General features: G+C 39.6%; 1 protein-coding gene across 3 annotated transcripts in view; it reads right to left on the bottom strand.

The window, feature by feature from the left end:
* Positions 1 to 20,116, bottom strand: part of CIITA (class II major histocompatibility complex transactivator) — a 28,353-nt gene extending 8,237 nt beyond the window's left edge. For 2 of the 3 annotated variants that reach the window (XR_009488656.1, XM_059861902.1), the window contains exons 1-13: positions 19,630 to 19,726; positions 14,371 to 14,512; positions 12,562 to 12,675; positions 12,075 to 12,134; positions 10,681 to 10,764; positions 10,053 to 10,115; positions 7,217 to 7,366; positions 5,921 to 6,061; positions 5,729 to 5,785; positions 3,824 to 3,886; positions 1,669 to 3,376; positions 1,394 to 1,567; positions 460 to 531 (exon numbers count right to left, since the gene is read on the bottom strand). Coding sequence is in view for 2 of the 3 variants with exons in the window: in XM_059861902.1 (XP_059717885.1) it covers positions 460 to 531; positions 1,394 to 1,567; positions 1,669 to 3,376; positions 3,824 to 3,886; positions 5,729 to 5,785; positions 5,921 to 6,061; positions 7,217 to 7,366; positions 10,053 to 10,115; positions 10,681 to 10,764; positions 12,075 to 12,134; positions 12,562 to 12,675; positions 14,371 to 14,497 (2,813 nt within the window). In the remaining variant the exon portion in view is untranslated. Of the gene's footprint in view, positions 1 to 459; positions 532 to 1,393; positions 1,568 to 1,668; positions 3,377 to 3,823; positions 3,887 to 5,728; positions 5,786 to 5,920; positions 6,062 to 7,216; positions 7,367 to 10,052; positions 10,116 to 10,680; positions 10,765 to 12,074; positions 12,135 to 12,561; positions 12,676 to 14,370; positions 14,513 to 19,629; positions 19,727 to 20,061 lie in introns of those variants that run through there. The other variant, XM_059861903.1, reaches the window with a different exon arrangement.
* Positions 20,117 to 21,398: the final 1,282 nt, after the last annotated feature.

Raw genomic sequence — 21,398 nt, 5'->3', positions numbered from 1 at the left:
TAGGAAATTATGTCAGAAGACTCAGATATAAAAGTTCAGCATTTCTGGGGGGGAAAAATATTTCCCAGATAGCTGGATAACAGTCAAAATATTTTATGCCCTGTGGCACAAGATCAGTACCTTGTGGTCAGCAGGTAACTTCCACTAAAACAAAACAAAACAAAACAAAAAACAAAAAACAAAAACAAAACAAAAACAAAAAAAAAAAAAACAAAAAAAAAAAAAACAAAAAAAAAAGTAGAGCCCTGCTGATCTGTATTGCTGCAGGAGCCAGAAATAAAGTTCTTTGAGTCTTGGCCATAAACTAATAAATCTAGTTCAGAGAAAAGCATGATAGCAATAAATGGGGTTTACTTAATGCTTTAAGCTGACTGTACATCAGTGCAATGGCTGTAGCCAACACCCCTGACTGTCCCCCTTAACCAGGACCACCTCAATCAGTAGAAGTTTAGCACTTACGCAAATTCGAGTTTTCTGAGGTTTCTGATGGCAGGAATTGCATAGCTGGTGCAACCAGATGCTTCTTGCACACTAAATAAATCACAGTAGAATCAGAGTATTATAAAAATTTTAGCAGCCAAAATAGTGCTTTAAAAATAATCTGTTAGCAAACTTACAGAAAATTAACCACTGTTGCATTAACTGAGGAACCAGGAAATTTCAGAGTAACTTCTGCTTCAACTTTTCTTCACCTGAGTAATTTCAATCCAATAATTGCCTTTCATAGTGCAATTGTTTGCTCTTTTTCCAATAAAACTTGAAAATACATTTTTTTAAATCAACTATTTTCTGTCAAACATGAAACTATTTTGTCTATATTTTAATCAAAATATTCCACCATGTTAAAATAGAAGTCATCATTAATAAAAAAAACAAAACAAAAACCAAAATTTTATTTCTGCATGTTTTTAATTGCAACCAATCCCCCAGCTACCTCAGCAGCAGGAATGGAGCACAGGGTTTCTAGACCATGTAACACAAGATTTTATCTCCTGGGCTAAAGGACTGATTCAGACCATTTGGGACCAATGCAAAACAGGCTTTCATTTATGTCCAGGCGCTACATGGAGAAAGAATCAGCCCAAGTTCTGTAACTGAAAGCAATTGGAAGAGGGCACACTCAGAGATTAAAGAGAAATGACAACTGGCTTTTTCAGTGGCAGTTTTGGTGACTGTTCTGCACAGTGCTGTCATTGCTCGTGCCTGCCATGACAGCCACCTCACATGGGGTGGGAGAACCCCCTGACATGACCCAGGAGCTCACACTGCCTTAGTTACTTCTCTGGACAAGCAGACAACTCCATTGTCCAGCACTGGTGGTGAAACCCTGTTTTCATAAACTGCTATTGGTATCAGTTGGTATAAGAGGAGTTTTGATCATAAATGATCCTACCAATTCATCATCTTCTCCTGCATCTCTACAAGGTCAGAGAGGTCACTGATGTCCTTCATTGTCTTTGCCTTAAAGGGATCAAGCACAAATTTCTCTGTGGATGCTTTCAGCAGTTTGTAGTCTTTTTTCTGTTCTAAAGATTTCCAGAGCCTGACTGTGTCACTGAGGGAAGCCCTGTGAAGAGACAAAACATGCAAAACCAACAGATGTGACTGCTGTTATTGCATGCAAGTGTCACCTACACACAGTGCTATGGGATACAGAGAGTGACCAACCTGAAGGATGTCACATTCCTTAGGCTGACCAAGGCTTGCAGCCCTTGCATGTCAATGCTGCTGCTCCGCAAATCCAAGGAAAACTCTTTTCTTGACCTTTTCAAAATAGTGTGCAGTACATGGATGTCAGGTGGTGTAAGAACCAACCCCAGAAAAGACAACTCTGGCTCGAGTCTTAAGGCCACATGCTGCAGAAGATAATTGTTCTGTGTTTCATAAACACAACATAAAAGCTCCAGCAATCTCTCTGGACAGAGAGTATTAATCTGCAGCCTTCGAATGTATTTCAAGAGTGTCTTCTGCTTCTTGGTTGATTGTTTTTCATCCTCATTTGAAAGAGAGCAGAAGTAGGGATCATCCTGGAGAAACATCAAACCAGCCAAAAACCGAGGCATTAAATCTAACCAGTTATAAGGTTTTTTCTTCTTGGACAGAAAAGACAGGTACTTTGTTAGATTTTTATCCTTGAGCTCTTCTGCTAACAAAAGGTGAAGCGCACACAAAAAATTCTGAATGACAAAATCAGAGAATGTGCAGCCAAATTCCTCTTCTTCACTATCTGAATGTCTGGGGAATGCAAATGGCAGGAAAAACCCATACTTCAGAGCAAACTCTTTAACTTCCTTAGAAAGAATAAGATCACTTTTCATGGCACTTTGGTGCTTTTCTCCAAGACACCAGGCTACACGAGCTAGGGTAGCAAGATTCTCTTGATTTTGTGTGGTTGTAACATCTGTTTGCATAAACATTATCTTCTGCTGAAAAAATTTCAGGAAGAGTCCAGTAAGAGTTGAAGGAAGACTTTTCTCTCCCATTTCAAGCACTGTCTCACAGAGAAAACAAACAAATCTACACATAACAGGACTGTAACAATGACTGAACAAGTACTCACACTCTTTGATTAATTTCAGTGCACAATCACAGTAGAGTGATTCTTCAAAGTATTTGGTTATGTATAATTCTCTCTGCTGAGGGGAAAATCCCACAGTTTCAATAGTCTTATCCACTTTGGACAGGTACTGGTACAGTTTGTCTTTTGGTCTTGCTGTAAATAATAAAGTACAGCCATTGAGTATCTTTTTCTGGATGAGTCCTGAAAGCAGCTCCTTTATACTGCACAAATCCTTTTCAGGCTGGCTGGCTGAGCAACGAGGAAAATTCTCATGATCGTGCAGCCCTTTAAAACCATCGAAAATCAGAAGGACTTTATCAGGATTTTGCAACATATACTCAAAGATCTCTTTGCTTCCCTCTTGAGGTTTTACAAAAAAATCAAGCAGCAGTTCCTTTAGGCTATATTGCTTCTCAGGCAAGTTTATTTGTTTGCAGTCAAACCAAAATACAAATTCAAATTGAGAAAACTCTCCATTGGACCAGTCCTGGCAGATCTTCTGAATGAGAATGCTTTTGCCCATTCCTGCTTTTCCCAGCACCACAATCACTTTAGTCTCTAAGTCTTTACGCTGTGGGATTTGAAATATTTGGCTTCTATCAATGGTTGTCTTTTCCTTCTCTTGCAGGCTGAAGGTTACCAGCTCCTTCTCCATTGCTTTTGCACTGTTCTTTCCAGTCTTGGTTTCAGTTTGACTTTGAACAAGTGTCCCATCAATGAACAGGTGATCCAGATTTACTTCCCTCTCCATGGTCACAGATTTGCACATGTCTCGGAAATAATCCTTAAGGGATGAACAGAAAGTTTCCACTTGCTCTAGAGGAATAAAGAGCACACACAAACTGAAGGAACCAGTCTACAAATGACAACATTGTTTCATGGTGGCTTAAGTGCCTGACTGCAATATGGTGAAAGCACAGGCATTCCCATAAAGCCCATAGGGCTGGATTTACCCCATGCTCCTTCAGCTGAGAAGTGCAGGCACAACAGACACTTTCACATCCATGAACTGAACAATTTTAGAGCTCTCTGTACAGATGAAAAAACCACTGAAGTACACTGAGCTGCTAAGCAGGTACTACAGCTAGATATCTACAGGAAGCCAAGTCAAATATCTTGGAACCAGGAATTTTGCTCAGACCTTCAGAACAGCTTCACAAACTGTTGAATGATTCCTACAAGGGGCTTCTCTGTACGGAAAGAAACACAGAATCCTTTTCCAAAAAATACTGGAAGGTTTAAGTTCAAGAGCTCTAAACTCACCTGGTCTTTTGAAAGGTTCTTCAGAAGGAATTATGAAATCTTGAACTTGAAATTTCTCTAAATCTGGAGAAATAAAACAATGTACTTGACAAAGACACCTAGATAATCACTGATTCAGCTTTACTAATTTTAACAAGAAGATTAATGCCAATTTTCAAGTTCATTGTAGAACATATTCAGAGTAAGAGATATTTTGTTCATTTTCTAGGAAAATGAATAAAATTCTCCCACAAGTAGAATTCTGCTGATGTGCACAGTTAGATGCAGAATGGCATCAAACAAGACCACAGCTGTTCTGACAGTTGTGGGAAGCAGATTTACCATTACCAGGTGACATTCACTGTTCTTTTCAAATGTCAGTATTTTGCATAAATTCATGTTCACACATAGTGCTTCTTAATGTCTTCAAAAGCAATAGCTTCCTTTTGTTATTCTACACCTTGTAACCAAGCACTAAAGATGAATGTCACAGAGAAGTGACTGTTGGTAACAGTGTTTACCCATTACTCTCCCTGACAAAGTCCTATTGCTGTCCAATTTTCTTTCTTTTCACCTGTTTGCTTTCAAACTACTGCAGACTTTTGCAGTTGGGTCAGGTGAACAGTGTTTCCTTTACACAAAGGAATTGGGAATTTTTCAGAGAGAACATTTTCTACAGACTGGTATTTGCAGAGTATTAGTTTTGCCAAACTTTTGGTAGAAAAAGTTTTGCAGATGCAAGACAGAATTTAAATTGACAGAGACTGTAACAAACTCAACCTCAGAGTCTCGTAACCACACACAGCAGAGATGTGCAAAAAATTACCTAAACCAAAACAGATTAATTTCCCTAAATATGCACAAATGTGTTTCATACCAGAATATCATCTTGGTCATCTTGATACAGAATGTGGTCTAAAAGAAATACAAATCTTACCATTTCTGAAATCTGGAAATTAATTCCTACCCTGCATGCCAGCAACCTTCAGAATGGTTTGAGTTCACAATTGCTTCTAAAAGGGAAGCACCACAGGCCTCCAGTAAGAAAGATATTAAATAAAGAAGGGTTGGGCAAGCATCTGTTTTTCATTTATTGTTTATTTTATTAACTAAGAAAAATAGTAAATCAGTTGGAATTACTGGCATTGTTTATTTACATAAAAAGTAAATACATTGTTTATTTACATAAAAAGTAAATTTACAAAGACTCCCCCACACCTAGGGATATTTGCCTCTTAATCTCCATGTTATACTTTTGCTTTTGGGGTAGTGGAAGCCACCAGAGGGCAACAAACTACTGCACTGGGCACAGGGACCAGAAACAACACTGATATCAAACTCTGGGTTCCAACAGCCCTCTGAGGGCTAGAAGGGAAGTGTCTCAGGAAAGTTTGTTACCTGAAGTGGGACTGTTAAATCCTGACCAAGGCTCTGATTTCATTATAAGCCTTTCTGTGCATTAGGTTTCAGTATTGCTTAGTCATAAGTCATCATCATGTTGGTTTTGGGGCTTCCATGGGAGCTGGCTGCAGTCTGGCTGCCAGCACTGAGCGTTTCAGATGCTCGGGCCATGCCAGCATCAGATCTTCTCCCACTTTCTGAGGGTGCTCCAGCACCCTGGTCTTTGCATTGTTTTAACTAAACCTGAATTATTCCAGAAACTGGATGTCATAGCAAACACAGGGGATTGGCTGCTGAACCTGAAGCTCTATGACTCTTATCTGTACATTTTGGAGCAGACTAAGCAGCCAGTGATCAATACAAAAAAGGAAATACAATCAATTTTTGGTTTTTTAAGGTAAATATGAGTAAAACCTGGAGGGGAGAACTGGCTTTGAGTAGAAGCAATATGATTTCTCTCCCAGTTCAAAGTGCTGTACCCCAATTTTCTACTACTACCCCAATAAACCCCAATTTTCTACTTACCACATAAATTAACTGGAAAATCTGGAGACATGAATGTTTCCATGGAAGATGTCAGCACTGGCAAGAAACAAAGCATAGTTTTCAGCGTATCACAGCTATCAGTAACTGAATTTAATCAATGCTGCTGTTGGCAACATTGATTTTTTTAGCACTTTATGCCTCTTTATGGGGATAAAAGGCTATTGCTCTTACCTGGATATACTACAACATCAGATGTGCCATTTTCAAGAACAAAGTTAAATATCTGCTGAGGAGGACCTGCCAAGCCTGGATTCTCTTGGTACCCTTTTACACTGACTGGTAGGCACTCTGAGGTCAAAGGTTCTGACAATCCTGAAATGAGTGCAGAATAATTACTCTTCTGTTTTTAAAGGGTTCTGTTTTCTAAAGATTTATAAGAGAGAAAAAGCTTTCTAACAGTACTTTTCTTTTCTGGCAGCTTATAGGCAAAGCTTCCCAGTGGAGAATTCACAGGATCACAGGAGGTCAATAGAATCCATTAAAAAAAGAACTCTTACAAGGTATGATGAGCTTGAAATACAAGGGATTACCCAGCTTTTAGCAGCCACTGTTTGCAATAGTCTAAAGAGAAATTCTATTATCATAAGGAAAAGTGCTTAAGGCAAAGTCTGTAATTCAAAGATCCAGAGAAGAGAAAAATGTGTAAATAGCATGTATCTGCATTAAATTTACCCTCCTTGCACTACATCCTTCCCAAATAACTGCACATCATGCAGGTTGTACAAGCATCTTCCCTCTCATCCCACACTGGGAAAGTTTTTTGATGATTCAGTGCTTGCAATTTAATCAGCCATAGCTCTGAGTTTCTGTAGGTAGGACAGAATTTCTTCTGCTACTTTATGCTGCTTCAGCTCGCATGAGGTACTTCTAGACTTCCAACTTACACACTGGTTTTGGATCCTTTCCAGCACAGACTTAACACTGAAACGTGTTGAACTGGGCCTTTGTCATTAGCACTTCTCAGTGCGCCATGAGCACCCCCTGCTACCCAGCATGGCCCAGGCCAAGTACCTACACAGCCCATCAGTGGGATCACTACTCAGTTCTCAGGAGCTAAATCATAGCCTAGATTTTGCTCTACTGCTGCAAATGTAATTATCCCTCAGTCCTTCACAAATCTCTGGATGAAAAAGAAATTGGAACTAAATTAAAGATTAATAATGAAAAAAATAGTGACTTCCTATTCTTAAGACAAGTAAGTAATTACTTAGATTAGCATATAGTAAATAACTGTTCTGTTATAACCTGCACCAATTAAATGAAAGATTCATTTTACTCAATTAGAAGTAATTTTAATTTCCCTTGAATATTTTTCATTCTTTTAGTGAGTGCCACACCTTTAAGAGCTGCCTTACCTGCCATTTTCCTGCCATTGCTCATAGTCAAAGACAAGATTGATAAGAGAGTTTTGCCCATGTGTAAATCAGCCTGTGTACAGGTGCACACCTACAGCTGTACTCTACGTACCAGGAATGATGAGGCTTCTTTCCAGCCCATGGGCAGCAGGAACAGAACAGGACATGTGCTGGTTAGTTAGGGAGGTGCAGCTCACTGGGTGGTTGTTGAGAGGCATAGAAAAGAAACTGCCACTCCCTGCAGAAGCTGCAGGAACTTCCACTTTAAAATAAAATAGCAAAACAAAAGGAGAAAGTTATCTCATTGATAGAATTTAAAGCAACCAAAGAGGTCTCAGTAGATAAGATAAACCACTTGATTCTGATCAGCTGTGTTTTGATTTTCCAAAAGCAAGAACAATTCACAGTAGCTTTCTGAAAACTGATTAGCTCTCAAAATCTAAAATGTATTTATTAAATTCTGTAGTAGATCACTTTTTCTTCTTAGTAGTTTCTCTTTAATTTTTCTTTTTCTTCATCATTCCTGGCCTCTCTTATTTCCAGATGTATCTAGATGTACATGACCCTACACATGGATGACTGACAGATAAGACATAACAATGTCTTACATTGGCTGTACCGATTTTCCAAGCACAGTTTGCTGTCTCAATATTGCACAAAAGCAGAGAGGCCCACAAGCAATAAACTGGGGACCTTCACTCCCTACTTAGACTCTACAGTGCTTGCAAGGACAAAGAGTGTGTGTTAGTTCTCCCAAAGAACGGTCACAAACACCAGAGCTTTTAAAGATGCATCTCCTCTGCAGCATATTTTTTTCCTCCAAGAACAGAACAAATGGGGTGAGATGTTTGTGCATTGTACCATTTCATCTTATCAAAAGACTCCTACAGATCAAGTAAGACACACCTGCTTATCTGAATTAGTCTGTTAGTTTCATTGGTTTTACAACACCCCTATTCTCAGAGTTGGTTTTGCTTTTTCCTTCCCTCTCCTGTCTAGCTGCAACAAGTAAATCTATACTTCATCACTTTCTGTGGTCTGATGTTTTTATTAGGAGCTACAAACTTGTCTGGGGTTTGTGCCACTATTTCATTTAATTCCTTTGAAAGAATCTCATCCTTGGCTTACTTTGAACTTTAGTATACATTATTCTCTTTGCTGTAGGTGGTCTTGCACTTCAGAAGAGCTGATGCATTTGCCTTTGCAGGATCATACTGTGACACTGACAGGTTAAAGAAACTCCTGATTTTGTCAAGTAGCTCATATTTTTGTCAATTTTTCTACACAGTAGTACTGTCTTACATATATTTTCCTTCCTTAGCACCTTCACTGGGTCAAGGACATTAGAGAAACTGATAATATTCTGAGGACTTCCAGCAAAAGGATGGGTGCAGCTTCACAAAGCACCTGTTAGCTCTGTGATGATCCTTTCATCTGGAATGCATGTTCTGTAGGGTGAGGCATTTGGAACTGATGTGCCATTTCCTTATGGAAAACTATTATTAGTAGTGTGGCATAAATATAGGCCTTTTAAAGTGCCAAATCTATAAAGGAACTTAAGCAAATAGAAAGTAATCCACCTTTAACAGCTACTAACTGCCAGGAACTTCACCTGTGTCCAAATAACTACAGTCAGCAGGCACCAGTTCAATAGAAACTCTGATAACCTTCCCAGAGCGAGCAAACATGGGTTTTTTTTCTGCTCACTTCTCCCTCCCCACTCTGTCAGAACTCCACAAGAACACTGGAAAACCAGCCTGGATCACAGTCATGGTGCACATGTATGTTCTCTCAGACTTTCACACAGTCTGTGCCAGCTGCTTACCTGAACTGTGCTGAGGTGCAGTCCCAGATCCCAGAACTCTGGATGGAACTCTAGGTACACACTGGTTTGGCCACCCCCCCAATGTGTACATAGCCCCTAGGGTTTGGTATAGCAGAGTGCCCTTAGGAGGCTTGTGAGGTGTGCTGATATAAAACGAGTCAGATGTCCATTCAAAACACAATATAAAATAGTTAAAACTACTGCTGCTAAAACAGGTTGTTCTCACCTGGATTTTGGAAGAGAATTTTGCTGGTTTAGCTCTGCCTGAGATACCCCTTTAGGCTACAGTTGGGTGAGAAAATTAGCACCAGTTTACACCTAGGGGACAAGTTCCAGCCTGCCTGCTGGCCCAGGTGTTGTCTTGTAGATGGTCGAACAATGTGCAAAACCTAGAAATTTCCCTTTCTCCCTTTCTTTCTTTGGTTTAAAAGACTTTATGGCATGGACTAGGCTAAGAAATCATCTCTTCACTTTTATTATTTTCACTAGGATGTTTCACTGGACTTTTGGAAGATGTCACACTTGGAAGAAAGAGGATCAATCCCAGGGCATGTGGAGCTATGACCTGATGGGTAATACGACTCAGGTCATAGCTCTACCTTTCCTGAGTTTGACCCTTTTTGTTCCAAGTAAGACATCTTCCAAAAATCCAGTGAAAATAAAGGTGTACTTGATAAAATTTACAGAATTTGGCACTGACCCAGGTCTCCATTATTTTCTTTCTTCGCTCATGTGGATTTAGAAAAGGTCAACTGTGCCTCTGCTGATGTTAAGCAAGTAATTTTCGTATCACCTGGCAGGAACATGTACCTTTGAAGCATAAGAATCCTACTGTTCTTAGGCTACCATGTAGCTGATCCTAAGTTGCACAATTTAATAGCAGCAGGTAAGAGGCCATGGACTTTTTATATCATAAATTAGTCAGAGGAATCTAAAAGTGTGATTTTTGCAGAAACATGAAAATGCATGATAATCAAAATCACCAAATCTATGAGAGCAAGACTAACTCTAACTCTACCTTCTTTTCTGGAAGATAGAGTTACAGTACCTAACAGAGGATGAGATTTTGGAACATGAGACAATATATGTTCAATAACCTTTTCTTATTCAGCCAATGACTTACCAATTTTCTTATATTTGGGTTCTGAAGCATCACAGTAACTCTCTGCTGCAGAGCCTAAGAAAGCTGAAAGAAAGCAAGGTCATAGTAAGTGGCAAAATTTTGGTAATTTTAAATTTACCCCATGAAACTTATTTTAAGTAGAAGGGGGTGTTGCCAGTTTCAATTCAGCTATTTCAGAACTGTACAGGTCCAATGTATAAAAATGAATGTGAAAAGCCTCATGTCATTTTGCTCTGTGAAGTTTTAATTAGGCTGCAGATTTTTGTGCCAAAGATGTTTGCTGGTGTTCTTGCTATTAAAAAGGCAATTGTTCAGCCAATGCTCACTGAGCTACAGATACACTGAAAACAAAGTCAACGCTGCCATGAGGATGACAAAAATGCAAAGAAATAGAACATGTTTAATGTTGTGTTACAGGAAAACAAATTCTGTGAACTGTAAATTCTACGCTTGGAAGAGCTGCTTTCAGTTCCTGCCCACGAGACTGAACAGAGGCAGAGGAAGCACGTCTGGTGTCACTGAAGAGCTGCATGACAAGTGCACTGGGGCTGTGCTAAAGCCAAGGGGCTGTAATGCAAGTTTAGAACTCAGGCACAAAGCCTTTCATATTCTCACAGTTTACACTTACTTCGTTTAAGACATGACTGCATCTTTATGTCAGGAAATTTCTCAGTGTTTTCAGCAGCAATGTCATCCAAAATAAGGTTCCCTGCTAAAAACATGAAATATGGTCCAATGTTAAACTTTGTTCTCCTAAAAAAAATTATAGAGAGGAGTAAAAGCAAGGGAAACACACCAACAGAGAGCAAAGATGAAATATGCTCCAAATAAAAGATAGAAACCAAATAATGTCATAAAAGATGTACCCAGATCCACATGACTTAGAAAGCCCGCAGAGCTCTGAATGCAGGCTTTGTCACCCTGTGTTAATTTCTGAAGTCCAAACTATTAATCTACTGGCAGTGGGTAATAAACCATAAGTATTTCTCAATGCTCTAATGATGAGCAGAGGATAAAACATTGCAGCTGTGTCACAGCGTGATCTCAGTACTACGCAATTTATGTACTAAAGGGATTAGATCCTTTAAGCGACAGAATAAAGTGTTCTAAAAAGATTTTATATTTTGTGCTGCAAGAACTGTGAAGTTATTCACACCATACTTTTACTGGAAAATACTTAAGTATTAATATTGCATTCTGTTTTTTTCTAAAACCAATAAAAATATTTTCATTGGGTGCAACACCCCCCAAATTCTACAACATATGAGGAAGCAGTAAATATCATTTGAAAAGCCATATGAGCTTACCACAGCCAGGATTATTCTAGGGAAATACTGGCCTTTGGTAAATTAGTCCAAATTATTTTGCACAAATATGAAATAGGATATCCAGATATTATGTGAACCTTCTGGTTCCACAGATTTCTCAACAGCCACCTATTGATATCTCTGTTCTGGAATAGTAAATAACTGCCTTTGTGCTGTTACCAAAACAATGATTTGGTACTACATGCCAAGCAATGTCTCCAGTCAAGAATGGATGAAGGAATGATTCACTATATGTATATAAGCACTGCTGCATTAATCAGGGTGAGAAGTAAAACTTGACACGCTTCCTCATGCAGCTCTGTGCATCCTGGACAGAAATCAATGTGTGTAAACTGTATTTATACACATGCAAAGTGCTCTGGGGACTAATGTGTATCATCCCTGTTGTGCTCAGAGTAAGTGTGATGCTACTTGAGGCTATTAATGTGCTTGACAGTGAAGCTGTGCATATTCTATGGGCATGGTGACATGATCACAGCTTGGTTGGAGACAAAACTGCCATCTTTGAGAAAGGCCTGCAAAAATGCATAAAATCCTCAAGTTTTCTAAGAAAATCCTGGGACACTGTACCCAGGGGGAAAGAAGAAGATACCAGAGGTAGAGAAATTTTACTAGTGTTCAACTGGGGGGATGAAGCACATGTGAGACAGAACACTGTCATGGAGAAAGTTAGTCTTTGCCATATCAATCTTACCAAAAATGTCTTCAACCTGCTTCTCCTGCTGATCCTTGAGCACATATTCTACTAGTTCAGCTAGCAACAAAAGAAAAAAACAAAAGAGGAACACAGTAATGACACAGTAAATGTCACAGCAAAACTCTAGTAAGCTTATCTTCATTAACAGATCTCTGCAGTGTAAGTAAAATGGAGGAGTTAAATTAAGTTTTCTTGTAACTTGCTGTTCAGGAAATAAAGATCACAAGAAAAGAGAAGTCAAGAAAGGAAGTATTAAGCAGAAGGAGACATTAATAGAGAGATTTTCCCCCAAGAACCACAAGCTACTGTTAATCAGTTTCCCCACAATGCACAGGTTCAGGCACTCTAAATCAGATCTATCATACATGAGGGAAAGGCTACTTGAGTAAATGCCATGGCTTCAGATTGAGAATAGAGTTTATAAGAAATAGCTATAGCAAATGATTGTAAAATAATGATTTATAAAAAGAAAATTGCTTCATACCTATTTTAGCATAAGCATCCGTGGTGTTGCAACAGGGGTAGAGCCCATCTCCATTTTCATATGGGAAATCCATATTATTTAACTGTTCATAGTTGCTGGCATCAACTTCAAGATCTAGAGTTAATAAGGAATGTGCATTGACTCAATGAATGCCATAACCAAGCATAAAAAAACCCCAGATAGCAGCACATGCAGAAGAGGCAGATTTTTTACTCCAGCAGAAGGCTTTGGCTTTTCATTATGTGTTGACTAAGAAGGAACAGAACTGAACTGACTAAGAAGGAACAGAACTGAACTCTCAGTAATTCATAGTCACCTGGAAATCAGCACTTTTCTTTTGCTAAACTCTGAGACCTCATCTCTCTTAGTAAATAAAATACTTCCTGAATCCATTCTATGATGATCAAGCCCAGACTCATACAGCTTATTACACCTTCTTATCCTTCAGGATATGGTGGTATCACACAGATGCCCTGTTCAGAACAATGCTGTGTCCATGCTAATCCCTGAATTGCACTGCAAATTGCCTGTGAAGCTGCCAGTTGGCCAGGGACCATTCTAACACCTTCACAGCAGAGATGCCCAGCTTCCCAGTAACTGGTGCCATGTCCTGATGATGTTCGATTACCTGCATCACCTCAGACATTGCTAAGGCTCAAAAATATTCCAATCAGTGAAACATCTGTGATAGCATGAGTCAGTGCTTGACCCCGAATTCATCCTACTTTCAGTCACTGAGCATGTGAGGCCATGGGGTAAGGAACACTCCTACAGCCGTTTTTAACAGTCAGAAACAGAGAGGGAAAAGCCCAGCCTGGGAAACGATCAATCATAAAGATAATTCTGGTATCATAAAGATAAATCTGGGGCTCAGTTCTCCACTGATTTGCCCATGTGCCTACTAGCATTGGTCACTCATGAAAGCCACCATGCTCCAAATTGGTAATATTTTCCACCTATTTGGCACAGAGCTGTGAAACTTCATGCCTGGCATACACCAGCTCTTCTCTCATTGCCATTCTCAATCCATGGTCCAGCTCATTTGTTTAACATAAGCTCAGCGAATGCTCCATACCACAGATAGACTTTCATACTTTTATAACAGAACACTCAGGGAAGGGAGAGCAGATCAGTCCACAATTTCCACACAAAGTCAGGAGCACAAAGTTTGAGGTCCAGGGCAACCTTCTGATATGATTACTTGTAGGAACTGAATTGCAAGAAATTATCAACTTTATACTCTTGCCCTTCTGCTTTCTCATTTGTAATGGAATTATAAAATCACTGTGTCCCAAAAAGCTGGAAAACGGCACCTGGTAATGAAACTCCATTGTTTTGGTGCCTTAGGATCTCAGAATGTAAAGCTGTTTGCTCATGGACTGTGCTCATCACAAACTCATCTAAAAGTCTCTGTTAAGCAAAGCTTTTGGCTTCAAGCCACAGAGGTGTCGACAATTACATTTGGCCAGCTTATGACAGGAACATTTGCAAATGAACTACTTACAGGAATGATATCCAAATGAAAGACACTGTCATGCCCTGATGACTGACAGTACAGTGTGTTTTGTTAGACTGACTAAGCAGGATGCTATAAATATGTACAATCTAAAAACATATCAGTTTCTGGAAGCAGTCACTGTATGTACAGACACAGACAAACTTACCACATCCTACCACCAAGTGCTTGTAGACTTTAACTCAATTGCCATGATAAAATGCCATGAGGTGGCTTTGGAGCTGAGAGGAGATGGCAATAACGTACAGTGTGAGGAATAAACCAGTCAAGCACTTTTTTAGTGTTTTACTAACCTGTAGAGAAGTCACCTTCTTCATCTCCAGATGACTTAGGATCAAAGAAGGTACACAGATGCAATGGATCAATATCACTGTGCAGTAAATCAAGGTAGCCATTTTCAGGCACAAATACTGAATCCATGGTTTGTCTCTTTGCCTGAAATGAAATTGCACAGCAGTTAGCTAAGACACAGCCACAGCTTTTGTCAGTCAAATCCACAAATCCTGCACTGTGGCCTTCTGTTGACAAGACCCAGATCATGAGGCTGGAGAGCTGGCATTTCTTACCAAGACCAGCATTGAGTTATAACCCTAAGTTACTTAGAGATCCAGATATAGCTTGCAGTGAGACTCACCTATCTGTTATTCCATGGAGAGGAGTGGGATACTGCAGTCTGACCACCTGGACCAAAAGTGCCAAGTATTGAATAAGTGGCAACCCTGGTATCTTATCAGGATATAAATGATGCATAAATCCAGTAGGTAACAGGGAAATTAGAAGACTGCAGTGAATATGATGGGAGAATCCAGAAGCCACATTTGTTCATAAAGTTTATCTGTTCCTCCACATCATTGTAAATTTCTTTTTATTTCCTTCCAGTTACTGCAGTGGACACTAGAATCAGTTCAAACATTCTTCCTGGATATTCCACAAGTATAGAATAACACTACGTGTTACTTACTCATCATCTCTATCAAATTATTTCAAACCCAAATATTGGCTCTTCAGTGTTTATAGATCCCTGGTGTAAATGCCACCTGAACTGGTGATCCAAATTATTTACTCCAGCATAATACTGAGATACCAGGATGAAAAGAACACCAGAAAAATTTCAGACTCTATCCTGTTAAAATAGGTGTCCACACTCTGTAACCATGGAAAGCTTCAGCTTGGCATCAAACAGCATATATTTCAATGAAAAATATCTAATAAATGGCTCTCAAATACTCTGCCCTTAGCAGAAGACCACTGATGTCCCTGTTTGCATCCAACTCTGTTCCTGAGGAGTGCAAGCAGGGAGCAACTGCTGTACCATGAAACCTGCCTGCAACATGGAAAACCCAACAACAGCCAATACTGCAGCTGTGATGAAAGAAGGCAGAGCAGACCTCATCACACACTACCACGTGCTGCTTGTTATAAACTCATCTTCATTCCTCTTACCCCTCCATAGGGTTGTCCCTCTGAACAGCTTGGAAATGGATATTTCTGCATTTGCTGCAGAAAATGCCAAAATCTAAAACCAGAAGCTATTCCTACTCATGGAACCACATGGTGTGGATCCATGAGTAGGAAAAGCCTGCACTAAGATAGTTCTCCTTTTTCATGTTTTATGGCCTCACTACACTATCAAGATTACAAAAATTTGATATTATTGCCTGGCAGCTATAAATGGAAAGCAGAAGTTAAGAAACCTGCCTGAGAACCAAGAATGAGGTTATAAACACACCAGATTAAAATTTCAGTTTGTTGCAACACTTTGTTTTGCCCCTTCCATTTCTTGAATTAACAGAAAATTTTAATAGGGCCTTTCAGAAGGCCAAGCTGCCAGACTTTGTGAATAAAGCAGCTGAAAAAAACTACCTCTGAGTCAATATAATTTTGGGGTTAGAGTCAGAGAAGAAATTGGGCAGAAGGCTTAAGGGGAATGCAAAACAGACAAATCTATCACTCCAAGTTCAGTGACTGGCAAACTGCTTGATTACAGCACAAAGAAAAGGGCATGTCCTAGGGAAGGAGACTGAGTAGCCTACTTAATCTTCATGGAAATACCAAGCTTTAATTAATTTATAGTCATAAGAGCTTTTCTATCTTTAAACTTTTCTTTCAATAGCATTTCTCTCTGGATAAACACGCAAGAAATGCAAAAATGGTCAAGAAGTCAGGAAGCAACCAAGGGAAAGTCTTGGCAGTGCCAAGTCTGGCTACAGAGCTTAAAACTGAATGTAAAAGATGGTACATCTCAGGTGCACATAAGTGAGAGAAACATACTTTTCTACCTTAACAAGATGAAGATTGCCACTCTTTCAAAAATGAAAAACTTGGTTGCTTGCCTTTGTTTGCTACACTAGTCTGAAAGGCCCTCACCTTACTCTGGTATTTTTTCTTCATTGTTTTGGTTTTGACACAAATCCTTGTATTGATGTTTCTCTATTGACTACACTGGAATTAGGATCCTGGGATTTCTTTCTAATCTGAACTAAAACATTTTTAATCACAGCTGTATTCTGCTGCATTAAAAACATGGTTCCACCATGGAAAATATACTGTGAATAAAGAAGCAAGTTTTTGAAAGATGGAAATTTCTACATGGAGAGGAGGCAGAGGCAAGGAAAACTACACATCAGGGACAGCAAGTGTTTTGCTGCATATTGCAACTGAAGGACACAAAATGAAACCAGACCTCTTTACCAAGCTTGTTTACAGCAGCAACTCCTTTCCCAGAGCTTCCCCTTTTTTTGTGACAGCATCCCAGCAGTCCTGTCTGAGGTGAAGGGTAAATCAGCTCTGTACTGCTCAGCACTTCCTCTGTTGTTTCATACATTATTTTAACTTCATTTACTGATATTAAATTCCCTTCAGGGTCTCATGGGACCCGATGCTGCCAAAACGGGTATTTGGCAGTCTCATTCCAGAGGAATAACAAATTTTGTGATGATTTCTGTGTTAGGGCTGTGAAGGCCAGTGGCAGGTCTCAGCAGGAGCAAGACAGAGCTTGCAGGGACCCGCAGGACAGGAGCCCCCAGGGCCACCTGGGAGGCTGCCACACACAAAGGGCATGTGCTGGGTGGGGGCGAGGCAGGACGTACTTCAAATGTATTTCCATGCCATTCAGAGAGCTCAGTCCTTTGTGGTTTGGACACTGGTTAAGACAAATATTGTTCTTTAAATCCTTAAATAACACCTTCTTTCCCCAGCAGCCAATATGGTCCAGCTGCACAGCCACACTTGGCACCCTGTGTGCCCTTTGTGACACCTCTGCAGTGATTCTGGGCACACCTGACACTGCCAGGTCTCTTCTCAGGATGCATTTGGTTCAGCTCTGCATCTTGCATACATGGCATGACAGTATGGTTCACTTCCAAGACTCGCAATGCTTTTTTTCAGTGCTCTTTTAGAGTTCAAGTGATATATGAATTAAAAATGCTGGAAAAGCAGTGAAAGAAACAGTGACCATCACTGTAAAAGGACAAAGAGGGAGTAGGTGTTCACTCAAATCACATATTAATCATAAGAGTTAGATGGGGCATTTTAGATTTCTAAAGGCAATGGAGGGCATTTTGATTCATCATTTTTCCCAAATAATCTGTGCCTTAATTGTACTTATATTTTAAAGGGTCAACTTGTTAAAAATTCCAGGCAATGGGGTCTGCTACTAATTTAAATCAAATGTTATCTTAGAGAACAAAGGATTATAAGGGCCAAAATGCAACATTTACTCCAATGATAATGTAAAGAAGAGAAGACTTGAGGAGAGTTGTTAGGGGCTTTCCTTCCCAAACCTCTGTTGACATATGAACTAACAGGCAATAAATCTCCCACATGATTACAGAGGTTAAGAAAATTAAAATTTGTAAAGTCATTTTAGGAACAGAGGAAATCCCCCTCTAATTTATCTTTTGGACCAGTTTAGGAAGCTGAGGATAATTCACAGAAAAGAGTAGTAGTGCCATGCAAATCACACACTTGTTAACCAGAGGATGATGTAACATCCAAGTCTTTCATAACACTCCAACTCCTAGAATTCAAAAAAATGGAACAGTGGGACTACTGTGAAGACAGGAAGTTGAAAAATGAAATACAAAGATTGCTGAACAAATGCTATTTTCTTCCAACACCCCAGACCCATTAAGTGCTACACATGAGTCTGAGTGAACCAAGCTGACAAAAAGTAGGTTATATCAAGGTGTAAAAAAGAAGTCCAGTGAAACACCAGTACTTTTATTTAAAGGCACTTTGATTGAAAAGCTCAATATTGTTGGCTACAATTTTATAGCCTTGTTTTCTTACACCAACTTTAGAAAGCTTTCTCTCATCTACTGTGCCCCCCCAAAGGTTATGTCAAGGTGCACAAGGCAGTCCCCCAAAGGCAGAGCTGTCCTCTGGCTTTTGCTGCAGATAATGTTTTGGGACCAGCTCATCTGGGAGGTGGGCAAGCCAGTAGTGGGGAAGGATGAAATTCTCTCCACGTTCCAATCATTTATATCCTTTTCCTCTTCCCAAATAAATGAGTAACAATTCCTCTGCTTCACAGGTACCACATAGATTTTTATTTCAGAAATGTCCTGATTATTTGTAAAATGCAAGTAATGGAGCTCAATTTATATTTAGGTTTGAAGTTTTAGTTTCTATTTCAGATCTGTGAAAAACTTACAGTTTAACTAACAGTTTAAAAGCCAGTTTGACTTTTTCCATTGTATTACCCAGCTCAAGAAGAAATACTATTTTTCCTGAGAGTCTTTATCTTTCTGATGGAATAATGGTGTTTCCATAGAATTTATACTCTAAAATGAAAGAAAAACAGAGATGAAGCTGAAAAAGAACCTGATCTATATCCTGCCTATTATCCTTTGTGTCTGTTAGAGATGAGTTTAGAAGAGTTTAGTACAGCATAAATATCAGGTAAAAGAAGCTTTTGCCTTTCAATGAGCTTAACTTAGAACGAGCAATATTACTTGTCTGGTGCGGGAGATGGACAAGTTCAGGCAGAGCTGTAACAAGTGCCCTGCAGGTGTCAGAGTTGTGATTTAGAGCAGAACTTGCCTTTCATGTCCAGTATCACCTCCTGTGTCACAGCTGTGCCCAGCTCTCTCATCCCAGCTATGAGATAAAGTAAAGATCACAGCAGATACTTGTCTACATTTTAACTCAATGGCTCTCTTCAGGACAGAATTTCAGCCCTCCTCAATGGGAAAGTAAAGCTCTAGGTTGTTTTGCCAGAGTTGTGAAAAAATGGAAGTAAGCCAGGTTTTTTTCAGTGATTCTCAGTTTCAGTTTCCACAGGCACAACATTAATACAAAAAAAGAATATTCTTAACAAAATCTGAAACAAACTACAGCAACCCTCTGAGCAAGTAGCAGGGCCAGCCACAAAACAAAATCACAAAATATTCTCTAAAATTTCACCCATGCTTAGACATCATCCCACTGATATTTGAAGCAACACAAGTCCAGATTCTGACACATTGCAATTACAAATATGTACAAAAAGCAAGATAAGATGAATTTATCATGAAAAAAAGCATGCATTCAAGGGTTGAAGAAAAACTGACCTTAAGAAACCAGACTGCTCCTGCTCTTTCACTCTGGATTCAGTACCAAAAAATGATGAGAACTGCCAGCCCTGTCCAGGGCTAAGAGAAAGTGACAGCAGAAAGGAGGAAATAAGAAAGACCAGAACACTCAGAGGGGGAATTCCAAAGAGGAAAACTAAGAGAACCTCCCTTCTAGCAGCCCCAGTATAACAAGCAGTGTTACCTTCACTGGTCATTTGTCCATGATAAGAAGAGCTTGATCTTGTCACTTATTAGGAAAAGATCAATTTATTTGGTTGGAAAACAGAATTGGATGAGAGCTGCAGTAACAATTTTCATTGCTCCCCAAATTCTTCCTCTCCTTTTCCATTCCAGTTCAAACCTGTCCCAAAGCCATGCTGTTAAACAGTCCATCAGTAAGAATAAAGGTAGCAGCATGTGGGCACTTACCTTGCAGCTCCACTTAGTGCATCAGAAGTGAAAGTATATCTTTCACATGTTCACAGACTCTTCCTACACAAAAAACGTTTTGCATCTCATGCAAAGTCTCTTTCCATTGGCCCACAATGACAAGTAGGATGTTCTATAAAACAGGAGCTTGTCTGGCTTGCACATGGTGTTCACAGTTTGCTTGTAGCAGCATCCAACAGAATGTTTGTTCATCTAATCATCGCTTACCTTGCCATGCCTACCTGGTGTTAAGACAAACAACCTTTTGAAAACCAAGTTCATTCATGAGCTTCCTCTCATGATGCCTATAGCTGCTTTTGTGGTGATCTGCAAGCTTATTTGCTTAGTTTTCTATTTTTAATCATGCATAGACCTACACAAATTAGAAATTAATTATAAAAGAGACTGTATTCCAGAGTGAACAGATACTTTTAGTACTATTATCCCATGGCTATAGCTTTTAAGAAAAGTTCCACCAGAGTCTGAAAGGGAAAGGCAATAGGATTTGATGAACACAATGACATCCAGACTCCCTGCTTCAGACTGCAAGGTTTTTATCAGCTGCCAGTAAGAAATGGCTCCTGCACAAGACAGCAGCTCCTATAAGCAAAGCAGCTGCTGACCTGTATGAGAATTTTCTCTTTGCAGAGGAGATACACTTCCACCAGGTTCCATGGGAATATGCTCACAGAAGAGACAATGCTGTTTCCTTCCTGGGAGCAGCTGATCTCTTCACAGTACTTACAGATATGGGGCCTGATCTGTGCTGCAGGACTTCAGCTTCTTCAGGCTCTCTAACACCCAGGCTGTGCTGGAACTCCTCTGTGCACTTTTGAAGAACAGCAACATCTCAGAATAACAGCACTATGTTACTAACAACACAGAAAATAATGAAAGGCTGCACAAATACAGGTTCTGTATTTTAGTGGTCTGTTTTGACAGGAGACAATAAAATAATCACTGCATAAAAAATTTGTACAAAATTTCACACGGCTATTTGTTAGCTCTATTCCAATGTGCAGCACAACCCCTCGAGTGATAAACTCCTTCAGCAGCCCTGCAGGCAGAACTCTATCAGCTTCTGAGGCTGAAATCCACGAGGCAATCCCTATACACATCAAGAACAAAAGTTTGGGGAACAAGAGTTCAGCTTATTACTGTGATTCCAGTTCATGACTGCAGCAAAGACTGGTTGTCCACTTTTTGTACAACACCCATAGCTGCTTGGAAAGAACAGAAAAGAATTGCTGGAGCAAATCATAGTTCATCTAGTGGAATAGTCTATACAGATGGTCTTCGAGAGAAAAGCAGACTGGAAAAGCAGAGGCTGTGAGACA

Source organism: Haemorhous mexicanus, chromosome 17 (assembly GCF_027477595.1).
Source record: "Haemorhous mexicanus isolate bHaeMex1 chromosome 17, bHaeMex1.pri, whole genome shotgun sequence".
Taxonomy (NCBI): domain Eukaryota; kingdom Metazoa; phylum Chordata; class Aves; order Passeriformes; family Fringillidae; genus Haemorhous; species Haemorhous mexicanus.
The sequence above is the reverse complement of the archived record's forward strand: the minus strand, read 5'-3'. Positions and strand labels throughout refer to the sequence as shown.